Genomic DNA, 20,930 nt, shown 5'->3' with positions numbered 1-20,930 from the left:
AAATAGAAAATCAGCATTCATGAGGGAGAGAGGATTTACTTTATCCTATCCAAAACAAGTCATAAATCTAGAGTAATTAAAAGATGGAGAATTATTTCAGGAATATATATGTAAGGAAATAGGAAAATCCCCAGCCACGTATGCATGCTATACATTGGGATTTAGTAATCTGATAAAATCGCATTCAAATTAGTTGGCAAAAAGATGAACTTTTTAGGTAATTGTCTTCCTGATTTAAAAAATAGTTCAGTTAAAGTAACAACTCTCACAGCACCCAAAAATAAATTCCATATATATTAAGTAATCAAAACCAAAAAATTATAAAAATGCTAGAATTATGTACAGAAAGATATTTTATCATCTTGTAGCTTTCTAAACATTGCATAAAATTCAGAAGCAATAAAGGACTAGAATATAGAAGTTATAAGCCATCAAAAGCAAGATTAAAATACAAGCACAGACTAGAAGAAGATTCTAATACATATTGGAGAGTGAAGAATAACTAATCAGAAAATATGCAGAGCATATGCAAACCAATAAGAAAAGACAGATATCATAGTAGTAAATGGTCAAAGCACATGAACAGACAGCCTGCAGAAGGAGAAACCTAAATGACCATAACATAAAAACATGCTGGACTTCACCAGTAATCAGGGAAATGCAAGTCCAAACAAAATATGAGTTAATTTTCCCATCCCAGAGTGGCAATATCCATATGAATGATGTGGCAAGATCGGACCTCTCATTCATCAATGATGGGCTTGTAAACTGGGTGAGCCTCCACAGATGGCAATTTAGTAGATCTATCAAAATTTTAAAATTCATAAAACATTGACCCAGCAATTCCTCTTGTAAGAATCTGTCTTATAGAAACATACACATGTGCACAGTGATATATGTATAAAGACTTTCATTATAGCACTGTTGTAATAACAAATAGCTATAAACAGCCAAAGTGCCCATCAATAAAAATTAGTTAAAAACATTATGTTGCATTTATACTGTGCAGTGCCAGATAGCCGTTTTAAAAGAACAGATTTACATGTTAGAGACTTGACAAAAAGAATCTCCAAAAAATTGCCTTAGTTGTCATTGCATGTCTCATAGCAATGCATAGTGCAATTCTCTTGATGGGTTTATTATTAAATGTCTATGCTGTGGATGTGTATTTAAATGCATTGGAAAAAAAGTCCTGGAAGAATACATAACAGATGACAGTGATGATCACTGGGACAGGATGTGTGAAGTGACAAGTGAAGAACTTCCACATCTTATTCTATAGACTTTGATAATGTTTACTCATTGACAACAATAATCTATTCACATGTGCAGAGGCATGCATGTATATGGGTATGTGGAGAGAGAGACAGAGACAGGGAGAGAATTCTATCTACTTTACCCAGGAAACGATTTCTTCCTATTATCTTATCTTCCTATTATCTATCTTAGGGCCTCCTAAGATAGATAGGGAGCTAGATTTGATAGAGCACGTACATGTGTTCTACATTTTCATATGCATTCAATTCATCTCCACTGCAACTGTAGTAAGAGGAATTTACAGAAGCAAAAAGGAAGGATAGACTTTACCAAGGCTTGAGGACAGGGCTGCCTTCCAAGAGGCTTTTTCTTCTACTTTGAGCAAGAACTTGCAGACATTAGAAAGACAATCAGGGCATCAGTGTAGTACACAGGGGCATAGGAGGAAGCCAAGGAAAAGACTGACAGCTTGCTTCATGCATGAGAAGTTCCTGGCTTTTCACTAAAGTGGTTTTGGGTCATGCTTTCAGCTCTGCTTGTCTCTTTCTTTCTCCCTCCCCCTCCCCCTTTTAATACTATGGGTTTAACCCAGGAACATTTTACCATTGAGCTACATTTCCAGTTCTTTTTATTTTTAATTTTGAGACAGGGTCTTGCTAAGGTGCTGTGGCTGACTTCAAACTTGCAGTCCTCCTGCCTCAGCCTCCAGAGTCACTGAGATTACAGGTCCACGCCCAGTTCCACCTTTCTTTTTTTCTGCCGCCAGTTTGATTCTATGACTCTTGTATCAATCAGCCACTGGTCTCAGCAACTTGCTTACATTTTGTTTCCAAACCACCTCACAGAGCCTCTGCCTGGTCCTATGAGTTCCTGAATCTCTTTGCAGTCAGATTAAATGGATCTTCATTCCACCCTTTGAAAAAAGACAAATAAGAGAGAGCCTGCTTCATACAGACTCAAACTTAAAAATCTGACCATGTCATATTATGCAAAGAGAAACCACTGGATTTGAAGGAGACAAGAGTAAAAAAAAAATTCTTTGCTGCTAAGCAGGTCTGAATTTGAATGCTAACTTTGCCACTCACAGCGTGATAAATTCTTCATTTTGGGGTTCTCATATTGTGTGCATAGTAGGAATTTTATTCTTCTTCATGCTTAAGAAATAAATATGCACATTGTCCAGTGGATAGAACTGCTCAATAACTAGAAATACCATTATTACTTCCACTATAGTAATGACTTTGTTAAGTACATTGTAATATTTTTATAACCAGTGAATCTTGTGACCTCATGGCATTCTATTGAATTAAGTAAGATGGGAGGTCCAATCACACATTACGGATGAGGAAGCTGGGGAACAAAGAAGTTAAATGACTTCTTGGATTCACATAGGTCACAAGGAGCAAAGTAGACATTTATATGGGATTTTTCAAGTGTGTTACGTATTCTTTTGTCTCTTATTAATTTATATGTGTCCTGTTCCCTGCGCCTAGCACAAGACCATGAAAATGTAGACATTTCTGGTTTCATTTGTCAGATGCTGAGACCTTTGCCCTTCCTTGACTCCACCCCCACCCTAGTGCCCCATACTTTTCTAAGAAATCCTTTACCTATTGCAAACACTCCCAATTTGCAAATCTTATTTCTGTATCTCATTCAGATGCCTGATTGGTCCATAGAGGAACCCATCTCAGCCTCAGAGGCATGTCAAGTGCCCTTCTGTGCTATCAGGAAGGTGACAAGAGACCAACAAAGGCTGCTAGCATTGATAATTGAACAGAAACCTTGGCCACTGCAGTGTGTGCTGTCCATAGTCCTGGACAGGTCACCTCTGTACTCCAAGAGCAATAAAAACCTTGTTTTTGCTACAGTATTCAACCTTTGTTGACAGATACACTGGGAATAGATTCTTGTTTGAGAAACTAGTTGATAATTCCCAGTGAATTGGTCTGTCATGCTCTCTTAAGTCTGTGTGTTCATGGAAAACCGCTTTTAAATTTGCTTTGTGCATGGATGTGCATGCTGGTATCCCCCTTGGCGCCTCCAAAATGTCACAAATGACTTTCCTTGAATTTACCAATTTGCAGGATTAATATGCTTCTCTCCAGACACCTGTGCCCTAGATAGATTTCAGCCAGAAGAGCTGTCTCCATTCCTAAACTCTGACCTGTTTTTCAAGCAAAGGAGGCCTTTGTTTTAGGTCACCTCCAATGGGGACATCCAGGATGCGGAGCTAACTCTGGACTCTGTTTTATCATGCAGTTGTGTGGAGGAGTACAAACTGGCTCCCGATGGAAAATCCTGCCTAATGCTCTCAGATGTCTGCGAGGGCCCCAAGTGCCTCAAACCTGACTCCAAATTCAACGACACCCTCTTTGGAGAGATGCTACATGGTTACAACAACCGGACCCAGCATGTGAACCAAGGCCAAGTCTTCCAGATGACCTTTAGGTATGGGACAGATACTTGCACATTGCTGGTCATTGACCCAGATGCTGGGCAGGGGGAGGAAGTGTGGGCCCGATGGAACAGATACTTGTGGTACTGGCCAGCATCTCTCTAAGATCACTGATACCCACCCAAGGAGTTCTCAGAGGCACCAAGATTCATTCTGTGAGATTCCTTTTCCATGGACCTAGCACTTCCTTGTTACACTTCCCATTTTTCTAGCTCTATCCACATATTTGAAATTGAATTTTAAATCATCCTGTAGGTATAGTTAATGGATTTTTTAAAAAATTTAATTAATCTTTCAGTCTATTAAAAGTATCCTATGGATGCTATTCAGGCAATTAAAAAATAAAGACATTTAATGAAATAGAAAAATAAAAATTTCATCACCTAGAAATACCCATCATTAATATTTTCCTGAACATTCTTCAAACATCTCTCTCTCTTTCTCTCTTTCTTTCTCTCTTTCTCTCTCTCCCCCCTCCCTTTCTCCCTATTTGTCTGTTTATACATGCTCGCACACACCTCAAATCTCAGTTAAGCTGTTTAGAAATTGCTTTTTTCCCCAGGAACATGTCACAGACCTTTTTCCCCATTAATAACATAGTGGTGCATGGGAAATTAAAAACTCAAAAGGCGCGCTCATCAAATGAGAGGAATCAAGTGATGGCTTGTTGACAGGCTATGAGAAGATTGGACAGGGAGGTTAATGGTGAAAGGCCTCCTTGGACAGCTAAAGAAACCAGAGCCATTCATGGAATTTATCCATGCCTCAAAATCTGAAGAGCCGCAAGATGGTAGAATACGTGTAATATGATGGATTTCTAAAACCAAAAACTGTATGTTTAGACAGTTTTCCATGATTAAGGAATAGGGTATTATTATCAAGCTATATCCTCCTAATCATTTGAAATCATATTTTTTTAAAAAGCAGAACTAGTAACAAATCACTACTATGGTCATCACTGTCTCCCTCCTTATCATATTATTATTAGTGTATCATTGCACTAGGAGTGGTAATGTGGTTATCAGCTATTAAGAATTACTCTATTTTAAGCTTTTCACTATTGCTACTATTGATGATAATGATGATGGTGATGGTGATGATGATGATGACAAATCAAATTAATTCAGCACATTCCTGGGGCATTCCAGCCTTTTCCATCATCTACTAACTTGCGTCATTCTCACACTGGTCCTGTGAGACAGAGACTATTATCATCCCCTGACCACAGATGAGAATCAGAAATTTAAGGTAATTTCCCAAGACTCCCTTCTCAGAAATGAGAGAGGCAGGATAATGCACTTTAGCATCTTTATTGGGCAACTAGGATCTCCATGTCACAATGGAATGTCAATGCCAGAGAGACTGAGTGACTTTCCCACTGTCACCATCCAGTGATGTAAGTCATCCATTCAGATGTAAGGCTGACTCTAAAGCCTTGCTTTTACCTTTGAATTCAGTATACCCCCTCATCTCTCATTGTAGAGAATGAGAATCAAACTATGAATTCCCTAAAAGTGTTCATTCTGTGGTCATCTCAGGCTCTCTGAGCACCTACGATGTCCCAGGTGCCATGATGGTAATTGAGGATACAATGGAAAATTAGATGTAAATGGCCTCGAACCCCCTGGCACTTAGGAACAGTTGACAGAGGGATCTTGTATATATATTTAATTTGCTTAATAAGGTAAAGATACAGGGCTTCAGGGAAGCCATTAACAATGGGATCTAATTTAATTTCAGCTGAGTGTTGAGAATGCCACTGTTGGATTAGATGGCAAGAGTAGGCTTTGGAGTCTACAGTTCAGATGAAGAATCTGTTAGCTAATACCTGGAAGGTGAGAGGCAGTTAACATTGGAGAAAGTATCAACCAGAGACAAATATTCTAAGAAGGGAAAGACTTGATGGTTACAGGAGATTAGAGTCAAGTTGTGTTGAGCAGGGAAGTAAGATGAATGGTGGGCTGGAGCCCAAATAGGGGCGGAGCATATGTGTCTCCTGAGCCAAATCTATTCTAACACCTGTCAGAGAACTCTTAACTCACTAAAGAAGGGAGTAGGGTGCCTGAGTTGCATTTTTCAACCTCGTGGTGGCAGTTTGGAAACAGATTGCATGGTAGAAAGTGGAAATGGGGGGTCAATTTGGATGTCTGTTGTGGAAATTGTGAGAGCACATTGGTGACTTTAATCAAATAGGATGACAGAAACAATATTGGAGAGAAAGGGGATTTGAAGAGATCAATGTGAGGTCCAGTGAGTGGTTGCAAGAGAAGGGAAAGGCTGAGAGAGAACTCAAGGGTGACAGAAGTGACTGGCAGCCACACAGCAATTGATTGGCAGAGTTGGATCCTCCAATTTCCAAGAAAGTTTCTTTCTAGTATGCATATGCTCAAACCAAGGTTGGGGGAAACTTTTTTGAAAAAGCTTGGAAGAAATTTAAGGATAGTCTGGATGAATTGTACACAATGCTGAGATTCTACACTGCCAGTTTTCTATAATTTTAATAGTCTGTGAAACTCTGCCTTGAGCATCATGATGGATAGAAAATGTTGTTTGGAATCCAAAAGAAAGAGCAAATAAATTATCCCTTCCCTTTGAAAAGGAATTGACAAGCATGAAAGATGACATGCACAATTGAAAAATAGTAGTGAAATTTAATTTGTGAAGCAGTGTTCTAAGGAATGCCCATGGTTTCTCAAGAGTTACCATGTGAAGTCTTTTGAAAGGAATTAGGAGGAAGAACAGAGAGTCTCTCTGAGGACATGGCATGTGAATTGGAGTTTGCAGTGAGAGTAAAGAACAGTGTCTCTTGGGAGAGAGCTATAAGGGCATTTTCCTACCCTGGAAGGAGTTCTCAAAGGCCTAAGCATATGGGTAAACAGGAGGGGAGTCAGGAAAATGGGCCTTCAGATAAACTTTGCTTCAAATCGCAGTCCCTTGCATGGAAAGCATTATCCAATGCCCCGTTTTTTAAATGGGGTACTGTATTAGATGCCAGCTACTGTGTTAAGTGCATTGCATGTTGATGTAATTTGATTTCTCACAGCAACTATCAGAATGACTGCCAGGTGATAAATGATCAAATGTACTAGTTCCTGTTCTATTTTGTGAAGATTAGCATGCTTCAAGGGGAAGTCTCACATGGGTATTAAGTTGCCAAATCTTGAAAGAACTTCATAGAATCTTTGACTCTCATTTTACATATGGGGGAGGACCTCGGTCACAAAGCAAGTCATTGTTGGACTGATCTATTGTCTAAGGGCTTCTGATTTCCCAGAATGCTTCTCTTCCCACTACCAACAGACTGGTCGGTACTAAAGATCATGGAACCTAAAGGCTGGCCTGATTGTGCCTAGCCAGGCTCGGGTGGAATTTAGCTCCATCAGGGTCCTCATTCTGCTTTAAGCACTCTGCTCATTGTTCCCAACTGTTAAACTTTGGGCTGCCTCAGTAGCTGGACCTGGGTCTGCCCTGATCTGCTCATGGAGGGGAAAATAGTGAAGAGAGCAGGCATTTCTCTTCTGATGATAGCCTCAAGATTTGGGGAACTTCTTAAACTACCACTATGTTGGAATTACCCATTCCATTCAAGATTTCTCATCCTTGGCCTCAGTTAAGCTTCCTTTGCAATGATTTTCATCCCCAGACCATGTCACCTCTTGGATCCACTTACTAAGTCACCTGACTTCTCACTGTGGGAAGGCAAGCCACATTGAGTGAGTCTGTATTGATTTCTTTCAAGTTTCCCTTCCAGAGCCCCAGAGAGAGAGGCTGGAGCTTCAGTGTCCTCCACATTCCAGAAGGCCTGCAAGTTTTTCAGCATCAAAGGCAATTGTCATTTCTCACCACCGCCTCCTTCCTTTCCTTCCTCTTCTAAGCAATCTCCGGTCCAGCCCTCGAGAGTAGCCAACAGGCACAGCCACCAGCCGGCCTGCCATATGCCTCATTTCCTGACAACCGCCTGGCCTGGAATTTCCAAATCACTACCAGCTACAGAGTCTCCATGTGACAGCTACAGCTCAGCTTTGTCCCCCATCCCACCCCCCACCCCGACCTTCTCCAGATGACCACACCTAACAATTATTGATATCAAAAGAAGACTGTATTTTCATTTCCTCTCTCAAAATGCCCTGAAAAAGCAATCTGGACTTCTGCTTTATAAAAAAAAAAATTAAATTTAAAATTCTGAACTAGACAAATGCTTAAAGATCAATTAGTTTAATCCTGTCTCTTTGATGCGTAGAAGGAGAAACTGAAGTCTAGAAATACATTATTTGCCCCATGCTCACAGTGATTTAGGACTTCTCTGCGGCTGAAAGTTAAGAGTTCCTGACTCCCAGATCAGAACTCCCCTTATTCCCAATTCCCTAATGTCTGTAACTTCTTTATATCCCATATTAGCTTCTGGCCAGGACAGCCACATGTTGCATGCCTGATTTTAGTACAGAGATAGAATCCAGGTGCTATAGGAGCATGCCAATGTTATATCTAAGGAGCAGTCCTAGGCAAAAGCCAACCATGGGAGGCCGCCTCTTCAGGTTGCAGGGTGTTGACAGCAATGCCCATGTGGAGATGTTTAGGACCCCTGGTCACGCACCATGTGCGAACACTAAGCCTGATGCACACAAAGAGGCAAAAAGATAGACCCAGGGAAGGAGTGTCCAGAGAAGCAGTCAGAGAGACAAAGCAGAGGCAGGGTAGAGAAACAAAAGATGGGAGATACTAAAGAAGAATCTGAGTGACAGGAAGGAAGAGCAAGCCCAGAGAAAAGTTTAAAACAAGGAAGAGAGCTTTGAAAGACATAAGGAGGCAGATGGCAACCGGTGGAGGAGTAGAGACACTATGAAAGATGAACTAGTTGAAGAGATCTAAAGTGAGAGAGAAAGAAGGACAAAGAGTTCATCAAAAAGAAAAAAGTCAAAATACACTTATTCTCAGAGAGGCAATGCAGAATGTTTTAAGAGACTAGATGGTGCTCAGAAGACTAGGAATGAGGGTCAAATGGACATGCATGGATGTAAAAGCCTTTGCTAAAATGTCAAGTTCTAGGAAAATGTGAGGAGTCAATGATCTCATGTCTGAATTGTCCCTAAACCCAGTAAATGATGTCGGGCTTTCTGTGTCTAATCCCTTTCAGGGCACAGTACTGGTCACAATGACCCACTATCAGAATCCCCTTTCCTTAGCTCTTGATCAGTGTGGGAATCAGTGGACTGTTGGAGTGAGATAAGCTCCTCAAAGCTTAGTGATATTTGGTGTTTGTTTGTTTGTTTTTTATTTCTTCCCTTTTCTGTCTTTATCCATCCCACTTCATTTTTATAAAGACGAAAGATCAACCTAAGTTATAGATTGCCTAGATTTAGATAAACATCCATAAAGAAATATTATTGAGTTCAGAGCCTCAGGAACAGCAGTGAGGAGAGATTGCTTAAGAATGGGGACTTTGCAAATTACAATGGTACCTTTTGCAAAAGCTTCATCAAAATAAGACAGTCCTGCTGGCAGCAGACAATTGCTCACAGGCCTCAAGATTAACCTCCAAACAATATGAGGAGTTCCTGCAAGGTTTACTAGAAAGGAACTTTCCAATCTAGTCTGGTTATCATTATATAGTATAAGAGGACAATTTTGGATAAGATGTGGAATTTCAGGATTATGCACCCACAACCCATGCTTGGTAAGACAGAAGGACTCTCCTTAGGAATTCAAGGAAAGCTGGTCTTCATTAGTGGCACTTGTTCCCCATCTCAGGAGACTGAGATCCGATTAAGTGTCTCCAAAGCTGTCTGGTCCTTGGTTTTCTGGTGCTTTCCTGAGAGATGGTTGATGGTACATGCTATTCTGCATCTTCCTTTCTCCCTTTTGTCCTGACTCCCCTTTTCCCTCTTGAACCATGCCTGCATGTGTGTGTGTGTGTGTGTGTGTGTGTGTGTGTATTATGTCATGTCCTAAACCACTTATACCACATAGTTTAGGTGTTTTCTCATATGATCTTTCCAACACTTATTATGAAGTAGCCAGCAACAACTTGGCTTTACAAAAAGAAATCAGTGAATTAGTTTGTGCCTTCAGAACAATTTCCAAGGCCTCAATGACTTGACATGAAAGCGTTAATGAGTTGATTATAACACTTGCCTCTTACAGAATTAGCAGAGTCCTGGTCCTTCTAGTATTTGGATATCTGGGATAACTGAAGAATCATCTTTATGTTCTTCCTTGAATGGTATTGTAGAAAATGGCAGATGTGGGATTTAGAACCTGTTAGCTTTTTATGACCACATCTACCATTCTATGCTGTGTCCCAGCTGAGAATAGGAACCAGTTCTTACAGAATCATCTACCTGGAGATTGCCATGGCCTAAAATCCTTCTATACTGTTGGAATTATAAGATCTTCAACTCTGAATTGGGATTTTACTTCAATATATCCTGAAAGGATTATGGTAAAAATTTGACAGACTAATGAGCAAGAATTACATTAGGTCATCAATAAACATTATTTCCTCTCCTTCAGCTGCATTGTTCCCCCTCACCCCCATTTCCAGAAGACACCCAGTAGATGAAGACATTTTTATTGCATTCCTCAAAAACTCATCTCTGGCCTGGAGCCAGGGTCATCCTCTCAACATTCTCCAAACAACAGACGTTTTTGTGAACAGGGTTTTAGTGAAACTGCCATGTTTGAAGCAGAAGGCACCAGTTCTCATGCTTTGTGGGTCTATAGGCAGACAGTTCAGCTGGGAATGTGATTTCAGGGTTTCCTTCCCCACTAAGGTGCTCAACCCAGCATTAGGGAAAACAATCTCTCTACTGTGTTACATCACCTATGTTTTACAGGGCCATTCGTTTCTGTCTGAGTGGTCTTCAGTGACATACAAATTGCTAGGTTGGTGGTAGTCATGTCTACTGTATGTAATCTGATAATCAGCCCGTGCCCAGATCCAGAGCTTCTGGTAGTATGGGACTCTCTCATCTCAGGGTGATATTAAAAATATTTAATGATTGGCATAGAGATAACACTGACCAATAGGAAAGAAAGTTCATCCAGACAGAATGAAGATGAACCTCTGTGCACCAGGCTTCATATCGTCTTGCTCACCTCCTACCTTTCCTGATTTCCCTTTCCCACTATCCTCTTATCAACTCCTCTGGCCAGTGTTCTGATGCCCTTATGCATAGTTGACATTATAAAATTATATTTTCTGGGTTTTTTTAAAGCCTATCTTTGAGGGGCAGAGGCAGATCTTTTTCCTGTGATATGTGTGTAGACAGAGCAGATATACCATCATACTTTTTTTTTTTTTTTTTGGTGCTTAGAATTACACTGGTGCTCCATATCACTATTATATTTTTTAAAAATTTTATTGGTGGATTATAATTATACATAATAGTGGGATTCATTCTACCATATTAGACATGCACATAATGTAACTTGAACCATCTAATTCTCCAGTACTTTCCCTTTTATTCCCCTCCCTCTTCCCACTAGTCTATTTTTTATATGAGGAAACAAGCTCAGAGAGGTGAGGTGTGGCATCTGAAGTTACATAGTCTGTAAATAATGGAGCCAGGATTCAAGGCCTGCCCTCTGAACCACTCTGTAGTCTGAACACTGTCTACATGCCCATTCTGGGATTTCAGCCATGATTGGTAAGAAAGCTACTTACCAATGGGGAGCTGGGTTGTAGTCTGTTTCAGGTCAAAGGCAGAAGACATAAACTCCTGAAAAGTCCATTGGGAGGGAACATTGACTGGAGTGAAACTATTATTCTTAAACACTGGTATCAAAATCTTAGAACCATCAATCCATTAGTTTAACTGGGGACAGAAAAAAAAAAGTAGTAAAATTAAAATCTAGCATAAGACGCCTTTTATTTTGAGCGTATATATGTGGGGGAGACCAGGGAATTGCAATCTACTTTTAAACAAGGCCTCTCTAATCTTTCCCTCTATTTATAGTGAGAGAAGAAGGAAAAATAGCTGGCTTAATTCTAAGTTTCATTCTTAACGTTTGCATATCTAAATATACCCAATGTGGTCATTTCACGAGGAAAAACAAATTTTACATAACACATTTTCAGGGTTCTCCAACTAACTTCAAGATGCCTGTCTAGCCCACAAAAGGTGCTAAGACAACAGAAGTTAACAAGGTCCATTTCACATCTCTTCCCAGCCCCTCCCCCTTTCGGTTTTGTTTTAAAATTTCTGGCTTCAGAATGCCTGACGCTGTCCTTTTTCCTAGGAGGGGGGATGCCTACCCAAGTCATTGAGACATCTGAAGCGAAGACAATTTTTAAAGAAGTGCAATTTCATTATGTTGAAAGCAGGCTGTAACTCAGGCTGGTCTAAGTGCTCTGAAGGAAAAGTCCATAGGGAACCTGGGAACAGATAAGGATAGATTGTAATTAGCACAGTAATTGTAATTAGCAGAGCAATTGTAATTAGCATAGTGATTGTTTGTTCATAATGGGTGCTTCTAAAGTGACTCCAGGCAGTTTGTTCTCTTAAGTATCTTCTGCCATTTCCCCCCCAAGATCCTGTTTACACTGCTAATACAATAACGTGCTTAGCAATCTCTTTTATAAATAAATACTCCAAGGGTACAGGCCAGCCCACCTCCTGACCAAATAACATGCCTCCTTAATTAATGGAGTCCACACCACTGAAATTTTACTATATTTACATCAAGCTAAGGCAACATTGGTAACTTCCTCTAAGAACAAATCTCACCTTGGAAGTCATTGATTATTGTTGCATTAATTACTAGAAGTGCAGAATGCACTTGAGGTCAGAGGTTATAGGTGTAGCTTTACCACTCTTCCCTTTTGTTGGTTAACTTTGTGTTGATAACTGTTAAGGACTGAGCCACTAAGCACAGGGAACTGTTAAGGACTGAGCCACTAAGCACAGGGGATGCAAACGCCTTGATGGCAGTCAATGGCTCTGTTGTTATGCAGATGAACCACTTACTGAGTAAACTCACTTTGTATCTTCTATGGGTCAAGATGGAAGAAAGCACCCAGCCTGCGGGAAGATAGTAGAGGCACTTCATCCTACCTCAGAACAAAGGAGCAGCAGGGGAGAGTTCCTGGAAGAAGTGTGGATTGAGACCTGGAAGATCAGGAAATTAGCTATGTGGAAGAGTTTTCCAGGAGAGTTTTAGCAGAGGGTCTACAGACAAGAACCTCAAGTGGGTCAAGAGGAGGCTGGGGACTGGGGTTGTAACTGAAGGGTAGAAGGTGTACTTAGCACACAGAAGGCCTTGAATGCAATCCCCAGCATTAAAAAAAGAAAGAGAAGGAGAGAGAGTGGGAGGGTGGTGTTGTAGAGCTAAGCCAACCATGATGGAATGGCGGGTGGACTTTCAGGAAGGGCTATGTAAGCACCAAAGTAAGAAGACCATTACTAGCTCTAAGATTGTACAGTCTAAGCTTCCTGAGCCTTGGTCTACTCACCATTAAATCAGGTAACATAACAGTACCTGCCTTTCAGGAGAATATCAAGAGGAGGTAATGAGAAAAGTCAGGTTAAGATGCTTTGTGAAGACATGTGCAAAGGTTAGTGACATTTTCCTAACACAAATCCAAGGATCTGGAAGGTATGACATATCCAGAAATACCCTGTTGTAGTGTGCACTCTATCACATTTGAGGTTGTGTGAGATGCAAATTCAACAGCATTCCTTTCTTTGAATTCCTTCCAGAGAAATGAAAAAGTCTATTCTGAACTCACATTAATAAGCCTATGCATGTGTATGAAGAAAATTAATTTTTAGGGAAATATTTCCATCTCAGGGAGATGCCCTGAATAGAAATGTACTTAGTGACAATTCCAATGAAAGATATGATCACAGTTTATTGGATGTAAATTAATACAGAAAACTCCAAGGGCAGTGGCTGGGGTTTTATGTAACATCACCACTGAATAATTACTATGAATGATAATCTAGTGGAACACCTCAAAGGTGGCTTTTAAGAGTCCAAAATGAGCATTTATCTTTATGTCACATATGACTGTCAGTGGAATCTGAGTGGACAGTTAATTACAGGCACAAGCCAGAGCCCAAGCTGCAGGCTTTTGGGTAGCCCAGGGCTGGTTAATTAAGTGCATACCTTGTGACACTGAAGCATCCGACCATCTTTCCGTTTTCCCAAGTGGTCCCTGCAACCTTGAATCTTCTTCAGTTTCTTTTACATGCTTTCTAGAGTAGGACGAAGGAAACTCAAGGAAGGAATCTGTCTTCCTTGTTATGCCCTAGTTCAGAGAACCAAAGTTGCTTCAAAGAATACCCCCCCTAAGTTTCTATTAATTCCCAATTTTTTCAGTAGTCCATGAGGACCATACACTAGCAACATATGAGCCCAGAGGCCATTTGCTCACTTTATATCTGGGTTTGCAAAGGAGGTGGAAACATAGCTTAAAATGCAACTAAATTGCAATTAATTTCTTCCTCAGGCTTGTGATCCAACCCATAAATATTCATCAAATGCTTATTCTTTGCCAGGTTCTGGGGATCAAGCTGAACAAAACTCAGAGTCTACCACTGGTGTGAAGGGGGAAAAAATATGTATGCTACTTGTTGGTGTTATCTGAGTCCTTGTTTAACTTTGTGTTTGGATATCACCTCACTCCTATGGAGAAAAGTTAAATTCAGTTTGAATTCTCCCCTAATGAGAGAAGTGAAACACCATGGGATATAACTGTGTTGGGCAGGCTTAAGGTTTTAAGGAACATGAGCCTTTGCAATGTCTAAGATGGTTTTGCCCACCAAGGAACAATTTCTCACTACTAAGAATGCATGATGTAAGGAGATTTACAAGTGTTGTTTTACAGATGAGAAAACTCAGACTCAAATGAGGTCTGAAGACTTGCCTGTAGTCACAGAGCTAGTGCCAGAGCCTGGCTTACCTGGGCCTTTCTGACATTTGGATGGCCCCTGCATCACAATGAATGGCTTTGCCATACCCCACCCAGATAGTGATACTGCTGGTTACCAGTTATCCATGATGAGTTCTGTGCCTCACATGTTGAGGTATAACATTAGGGAAGCACACTGAGGCAAATATATAGGGAGGGAGAAGGGGGTCAGAGCTGGTATCCTAGAATCCCAAGAAGTGAGGGTGTTTTGCCTTTTTAATATGTCCTAGGCTTCTTTCGTCTCCTGTTCTCTTTCCCTTATCTCTCTCCTTCCTGAGTAAGTGACTAGACCCTCCACAGATGCTCAGTGGGATGGCCAAAAGGTTGGAAGCAGATGGGCTGGAGGGGACAAGTTGGAGTGATCTGGGCTGGAGGGAGGCATAATTAACAACTCTCTGTAGGTACCATCCCTGGGATAGGTTACCTTAGCAACCATTGGAGCTGGGACAGGTTATCTTGATTAGGGTGGAGGAAGGGCTCTAAAAGCATTAGCATTTCAACTCCTCTCCAACATCTGGGACTCACTTGATTTATCTATCTATACTGACTGCCTCTTTTAATTCTGGCTTCATAGGAGTGTGTATGTGTAGACACACGTGTATATGTGTGTATATATAATTATACATATATATAATTTTATTGTGATGACAAATAATAATTGTATTTATGGGATACAATGTGATGTTATTATATATATAAAGTGGTTCAATTAGGCTAATTAGCATATCTATCCCCTTACATTCCATTTTACTGTGTTGAGAACATTAAAAAGTCCTTTATTAAAGCAATTTTGAAATATACCAAATAATACATTATGATTAACTGTGGTCACCAATCTGTGCAATTCTTCCTTCCTGAGACTTTGTGCCTTTGACCAATATCTCCTCAGTGCCCAACCCCCAACCCCACCCCCTACTTCTGGTAACCAGCATCCTACTGTCAACTAGAAATTGGACCTTTTAGAGTCCATGTATGAGATCATGAATATCCATCTTCCTGTGTCTGGCTTATTCCATTTAGCATCATGTCCTCCAAGTTCAGATAGGATTGTTTTTAAAATAATCCTATTTATTTTAAATAGTCCCAGATTTATAGATAAACTGTTATGCTCGAATTCGGGACCCCCAAAAGACCACCAGAGACCCAAGATCCATGTTAGCAGCAAAGAGGTGTTTATTGTGAGCTAGCTCGGTCCTCTGTGAGCACACAGCAACTGGTGATGCTGAGAGGCCCTGAGCCCAGGGTTTGCAGCAGTTTTATACATTCTTTGGAGAAGGCAGGGACCCCCACATACATCATAGCATCTCTTAGCAAACCATCACACACTGCGGGAAAATCAAATAACAACTCTAAAACATGATTAGCACATTCACTGGCGGGAACAAGTTGGGTAGGGGTGATTGGTTACTACAAGAGGGGGATTCATTTGAACTGATTGGTTTAAGTTCGTGCTGAACTACATGGTTTCCCAACATGTTATCAACCACCATAAACTACTGGGAGGGTCATCTGGCATCCCAGGTATTTCCCTGTCTCATGCTGATTGGTGGCTGCTAGGGGGTTGCTATGGATCCCCACCTAGCCTGACTGAGTCAGGGACACCTGGCGCAGCAGATCTCTCCTGTTATTTGTAGATAAACAACTTAGCAGGGTGGGAATGTGCCTAGGAGTGCTCTGTGGGTCTTTCCAAGGACAAAGGTGATGTCCCTTCCTTGGACAGGCTTTGCTCTGAGGTAGAGGCTGGTTTTTCAAAACCATAAAGTTAGTCCTGTGTGATTTCCCATATACTCTGCACCCAATTTTTCCTGGTATATTAATATGGTATATTTATACCCATTAATGAACAAATTTTCATTCTTTATTGTTAACCAAAATCCATACTCAATTCAGATTTTCTAACTTTTCACCTAACATCCCTTTTGTGAATCAGCAAGTAATTTTGAAAGCAAGAGTTACATTGGACCAGGTTAAATGGGTAAGGAAGTCTTATTCAAAGCTACTACAATCCGGCAGACAGGTCTGAACTCTGTTCTATTGGAACAAAGTGCAGGGGGCTTTAAGCACTTAGGTGAACACGTGGAAGAGCACTGGAGGGTGGGAGTGGAGGCTGAGCTGTAGGTGCCATTTCCTGCTCCCTCCCCCCCCCCCGTCCCCCCCCCCCCCCCCCCCCCCCCCCCCCCCCCCGCCCCAGGAAGTTACTCCTGTCCTTGCATATTTAGGCCAGCTGTGCTTCCTAACTGGCACCCACACAAGTTGGGTCCCACCCTCCACAGAGCCTGCATGATTACATTTTGAAGATGGCCCAAGTCCTTGAGAAAGATAGTCCTGGGTTGTAAAACTGGCCAGAAGATTTTTAAAAGGTTTACATGTTAAAGGGGCAGAGAGAGAATTTACAATTATAAATTTCTAAAGTAAGTGCTCTAAGAAAAGGGAATTCCTCCGGGACTCAGAGTCTGGAAGAAGGCTGTCTGGAGTTTAGTTAAGTTGTCCAAGTTGTCTTGGGGCTTGAGACCAACCTGGTCCCCACCATGTACTCAGCAGTCTGTCTCCATGGGCTCTTCTTGGCTGTGACAGTTTGGTAGGCTTATTTTTAAGTGATATTTTTTACAGGCATTAAATTCAAAACTAAAAACCATAACAAAGACATCCAATGAGGAGTGCTACTTATTTCTGTTTCTGTATGTCCCTCTCTGTCCATCCCCACTTTTATTACTTTCTTGGGGGTCTTTCCATTGTTTCTTTATGTAAATACAAGCAAATGAGATTAAATATTGCTCCTGTTTCTTTCACAAATAGTACCTAAACTATATTGTTTCTTAAATTTTCCCCCACTTAGTGATAGCTCTTTCCACAAACAATAAGTTTACAGACATCATTCAGATACAGGGGTGCAGGATCCCACGGATGAACACCACCTGCTGTGGAATAAAAGGGCTTCCCAGGAGGCAGAAAGGCCTGTGCTTTTTAGGAAAGTGATGCCAACTCTTGGGCTGTTTGGATCACAGGGGTGATTTTACCTTTCTCCGTTTCTGTCTCCATATACAGAAAATAAGGGTGATTACATAGCACTGTGAGACAACTGAATTGTTGGGAACCTATCCCAATAAAAGTAGCAGTAGTAATAAAAAGAGTAACAATTAGCAACAACACATATTCAGTACTTCCCTGCACCAGGTACTAGTGTGTCTTCAGTCAAAATAATTTGTGAGTACCTATTATAAGCTCCTCACTGTTTTAGGGAACTTGGAATACAATGATTTAAACCCTGTCTTTAAGAGTTATAGTCTAGTGTGGTGATAATGAACAAGTAAGTCTATACTCTATCAGGTGGATGAAACCTAAGGAGAAGATTCGATTAAGTTTAGGGGACTGTACCGGGGACTCTGAGTTATACAGGCTGGACACGGAATACTCCTTTGATAAGGTGACTTTCCTACAAAGATCTTAACAAGTGAGGCAGTGAGTCATGCAGGTATCTGGAGAACAGCTTCCAGGCAGAGGGCACAGCAAGTACAGACGTTTTGGGCATGTTCCATGAAAAAAGAAGCCCAAGTGGATAGAATGTATTAAAAGAGGGAGCAAATAGGAGAAAAGGTTATAGATGAAGAGGCAGTAGGTATTGAGGTGGAGAACATGGGCAGTTTGCATAGGTCCTATGAATCACATAAATACGGTAGTGGTGAGGCTTCACCAGTCTAAACCTATTCCTCCTTACAACCTGCAGCTTGGTCAAAGACACTATTAACCCCCCCATGCATAATTATTTTTAACAGACGATGGCATCAAAGTCTAAGAGGTTAAATACTTTCCTCAGTGTAATTTGTCTTATAAATGGTAGAACCAGGATTGGAACCTAGGCAGTCCAGCTCCAAACCTCTCTTCAACTATTCATTCCTTCCCCCATTTACATCATTCAGTTGGTGACACTTTCTGCTCCATTTATATCATTTGTGGATTTTTCTCTGAGTAAAAAGTGAGAGAGAAGCCAGTGTGTTGCTTAGGTGAAAGGGGATTGTGATCTGACTTATGTCTTAAAAGGCTGGGACTGAATCGAAGTAATCCCCAGGCTTTGCCATGACCCAGGTGCAACATTGGTGGTTTGAAACATGCTGGCAGGAGTTACCATGCTGATGGGTGGGAAGATTCTGGGGGGTAGTCTGAAGGTAGGGCAAGTTTACTGATGAGGAGGAGGAGGCAGGAAGGCAATAGTGGCTCCCCAATTTGGACTTGAATCATGGGACAGATGGATGTGTCATTGTTGGAGTCAGGAAAGACTACATGAAGAATAGGCACAACAAAGAGGAGAAGAAATGAAAATTTGTTTTTGAACATGTTAAAATATGAACTTGATGGTGGAGATTTTCAATCATTTATAAAAGTCGATAATAGTGCAGTGAATCCCCGGGTTCTCATCTATACAACCTATGACTTGGTCAAAGGCCCTGGTTACTCTCCCATGCATACAGCATACACAGTTATTTCTAAAATATGATGACATTGAAGTGCTGAGAGGTTAAATACTTTTCTCAATGGCATTCATTTAGAAATGGTGGAGCCAACATTAGATCCTAGGAAGTGCAGCTCCAGACCTACCCTCAAGTATCCCCCTCCCCCGCTCATTTCCTTTACTTGGCTGATGACACTCTCTGCTCCATTTGTATCAGTGTGTTAGGCTGAGGGGTCCATGGGTCAGGAAAGGAAAGGAAAGCAAAATGTGAAGAAAACATGCCTAGGTTAAAGTTAACTGATAACACAGGATGCTGCATGTGTAACAGACCACCAATTGGTCTTAGTGAACAATTCAGTACTGCCTAATAATATTAATGATGTTAGTACTGGTAATAATTGCTATTTATTAAGCAGATATCTATGGGCCCAGCACTCTGCAAAGTGCTTACATGCTGTGTCTTTGTTAATTCTCATGATGAGTTTATGTGCAAGAAGTCATGTTATGTCCATTCTGCATACAAAGGCCTTGAGGCTGAGGGAGCTTAAGAAGCCATGGGGAGGGACTTGGAAGGAAGAGCAACATAGGCTGCAGTTTGAACCCCAGCAGACATGACTGACCCAAAGCCTATGTTGAAGAAAGAAAGATTGCCATAGGTTGTACAGACTGAATGGGCCTAGACTGCTCCCTGGGTTCCCCTCTAATGTCACTGAGCGATCATCCTCAGTCTCCTTGATGGGAGCTCCTCATCTCTCTGACCATAAGACTGAGGACCCAGGCTCTCCTCTCCTCTTTACACCCTAGTGAGTTCATCTCGCTCCTCTTTTATATCATCTGCATGCCAAGAACCAGAAATCATCATATGCATGTATATATATATGTGTGTGTGTGTGTGTGTGTGTATATATATATATATATATATATATATATATATATATATATATATATATATATATATATAAACAGTGGTATAGTGCTTGCATAGTCCTACACCACTGTTACATATATCACTGGGTTTGATTCTCCAGCACCATAAAAACAAACAAATGGATAAATAAATAAACAGGGCTTGTGTAGAAGTTAATTAACAAGTTAGAAGGCAGGAAAGAAGGAAAGGGAAAGAGGAAGGAAAGAAATGGAGGGAGAAAGGTGGGGTAGGTAGGCTGGCCAAGAAGTTTCACTGAGTTTGCTTATAGGATTTTTTTTTTTTAATAAGAAAAGGAACCATTTCATTCAGTCATTCATGCATCCATGCGTTCAAAATTCTGTTCTGACTAAATGCTAACATCTGTGCCAGGTGACAAAGATATAAAAGGAGAACTTGACAGCAGTGGTATGTGCTCCTGTTGATAACGTGATCATATATCTCAGTTCAGCTAGGATAGTCCTTATTTATGACACTTGTCCTGGAGTTCTCTCCAGTTCGTCACTATCCCAGACAAAAGTTGCCTGGGTTAGATGACAGATTATATAGTGATTCTACATACTGAGCTCCTAATCTAACAAAGGAAAGATGCTTATTCAGTGACGTTTAGTAAAGTTACCCACACAGGGTGACATGTGGAAATCAGAGAGCCATGGGAGCCAGTCTGCATGATCTTTGAGACTCCAGGCAGGTGCTCCTCAATGTCTAAGCTGAGAGGTGAAGGGTGAATACTCGATTGATAGAGGAAGGAAATCGGGGCACAGACTAGTGAGCCAATAAGAGCCGGTACAGAAAACACATCATTCTAAGTGCTGATTTGTTTGGGTTGGTCCTCGTGGATCCTCATTGCAAACACAAAGGTGAGAGAGAACTCAAGTCACTGCTCAGAAAGGGACAGGGATGCAGAGTCTCTTTCCTCACCTTTCTTCAC

At 41.0% G+C, this 20,930-nt stretch overlaps 1 protein-coding gene across 3 annotated transcripts in view; it reads left to right on the top strand.

The window, feature by feature from the left end:
• Positions 1-20,930, top strand: part of Astn2 (astrotactin 2) — an 839,030-nt gene that overhangs the window by 537,460 nt on the left and 280,640 nt on the right. For all 3 annotated transcript variants that reach the window (XM_071600871.1, XM_071600870.1, XM_071600869.1), the window contains one exon: positions 3,520-3,708. In XM_071600871.1, coding sequence (XP_071456972.1) covers positions 3,520-3,708 — 189 coding nt within the window. The remainder of the gene's footprint in view (positions 1-3,519; positions 3,709-20,930) is intronic.

This window comes from Marmota flaviventris, chromosome 13 (genome assembly GCF_047511675.1).
Source record: "Marmota flaviventris isolate mMarFla1 chromosome 13, mMarFla1.hap1, whole genome shotgun sequence".
Lineage (NCBI taxonomy): Eukaryota > Metazoa > Chordata > Mammalia > Rodentia > Sciuridae > Marmota > Marmota flaviventris.
The sequence above is the reverse complement of the archived record's forward strand: the minus strand, read 5'-3'. Positions and strand labels throughout refer to the sequence as shown.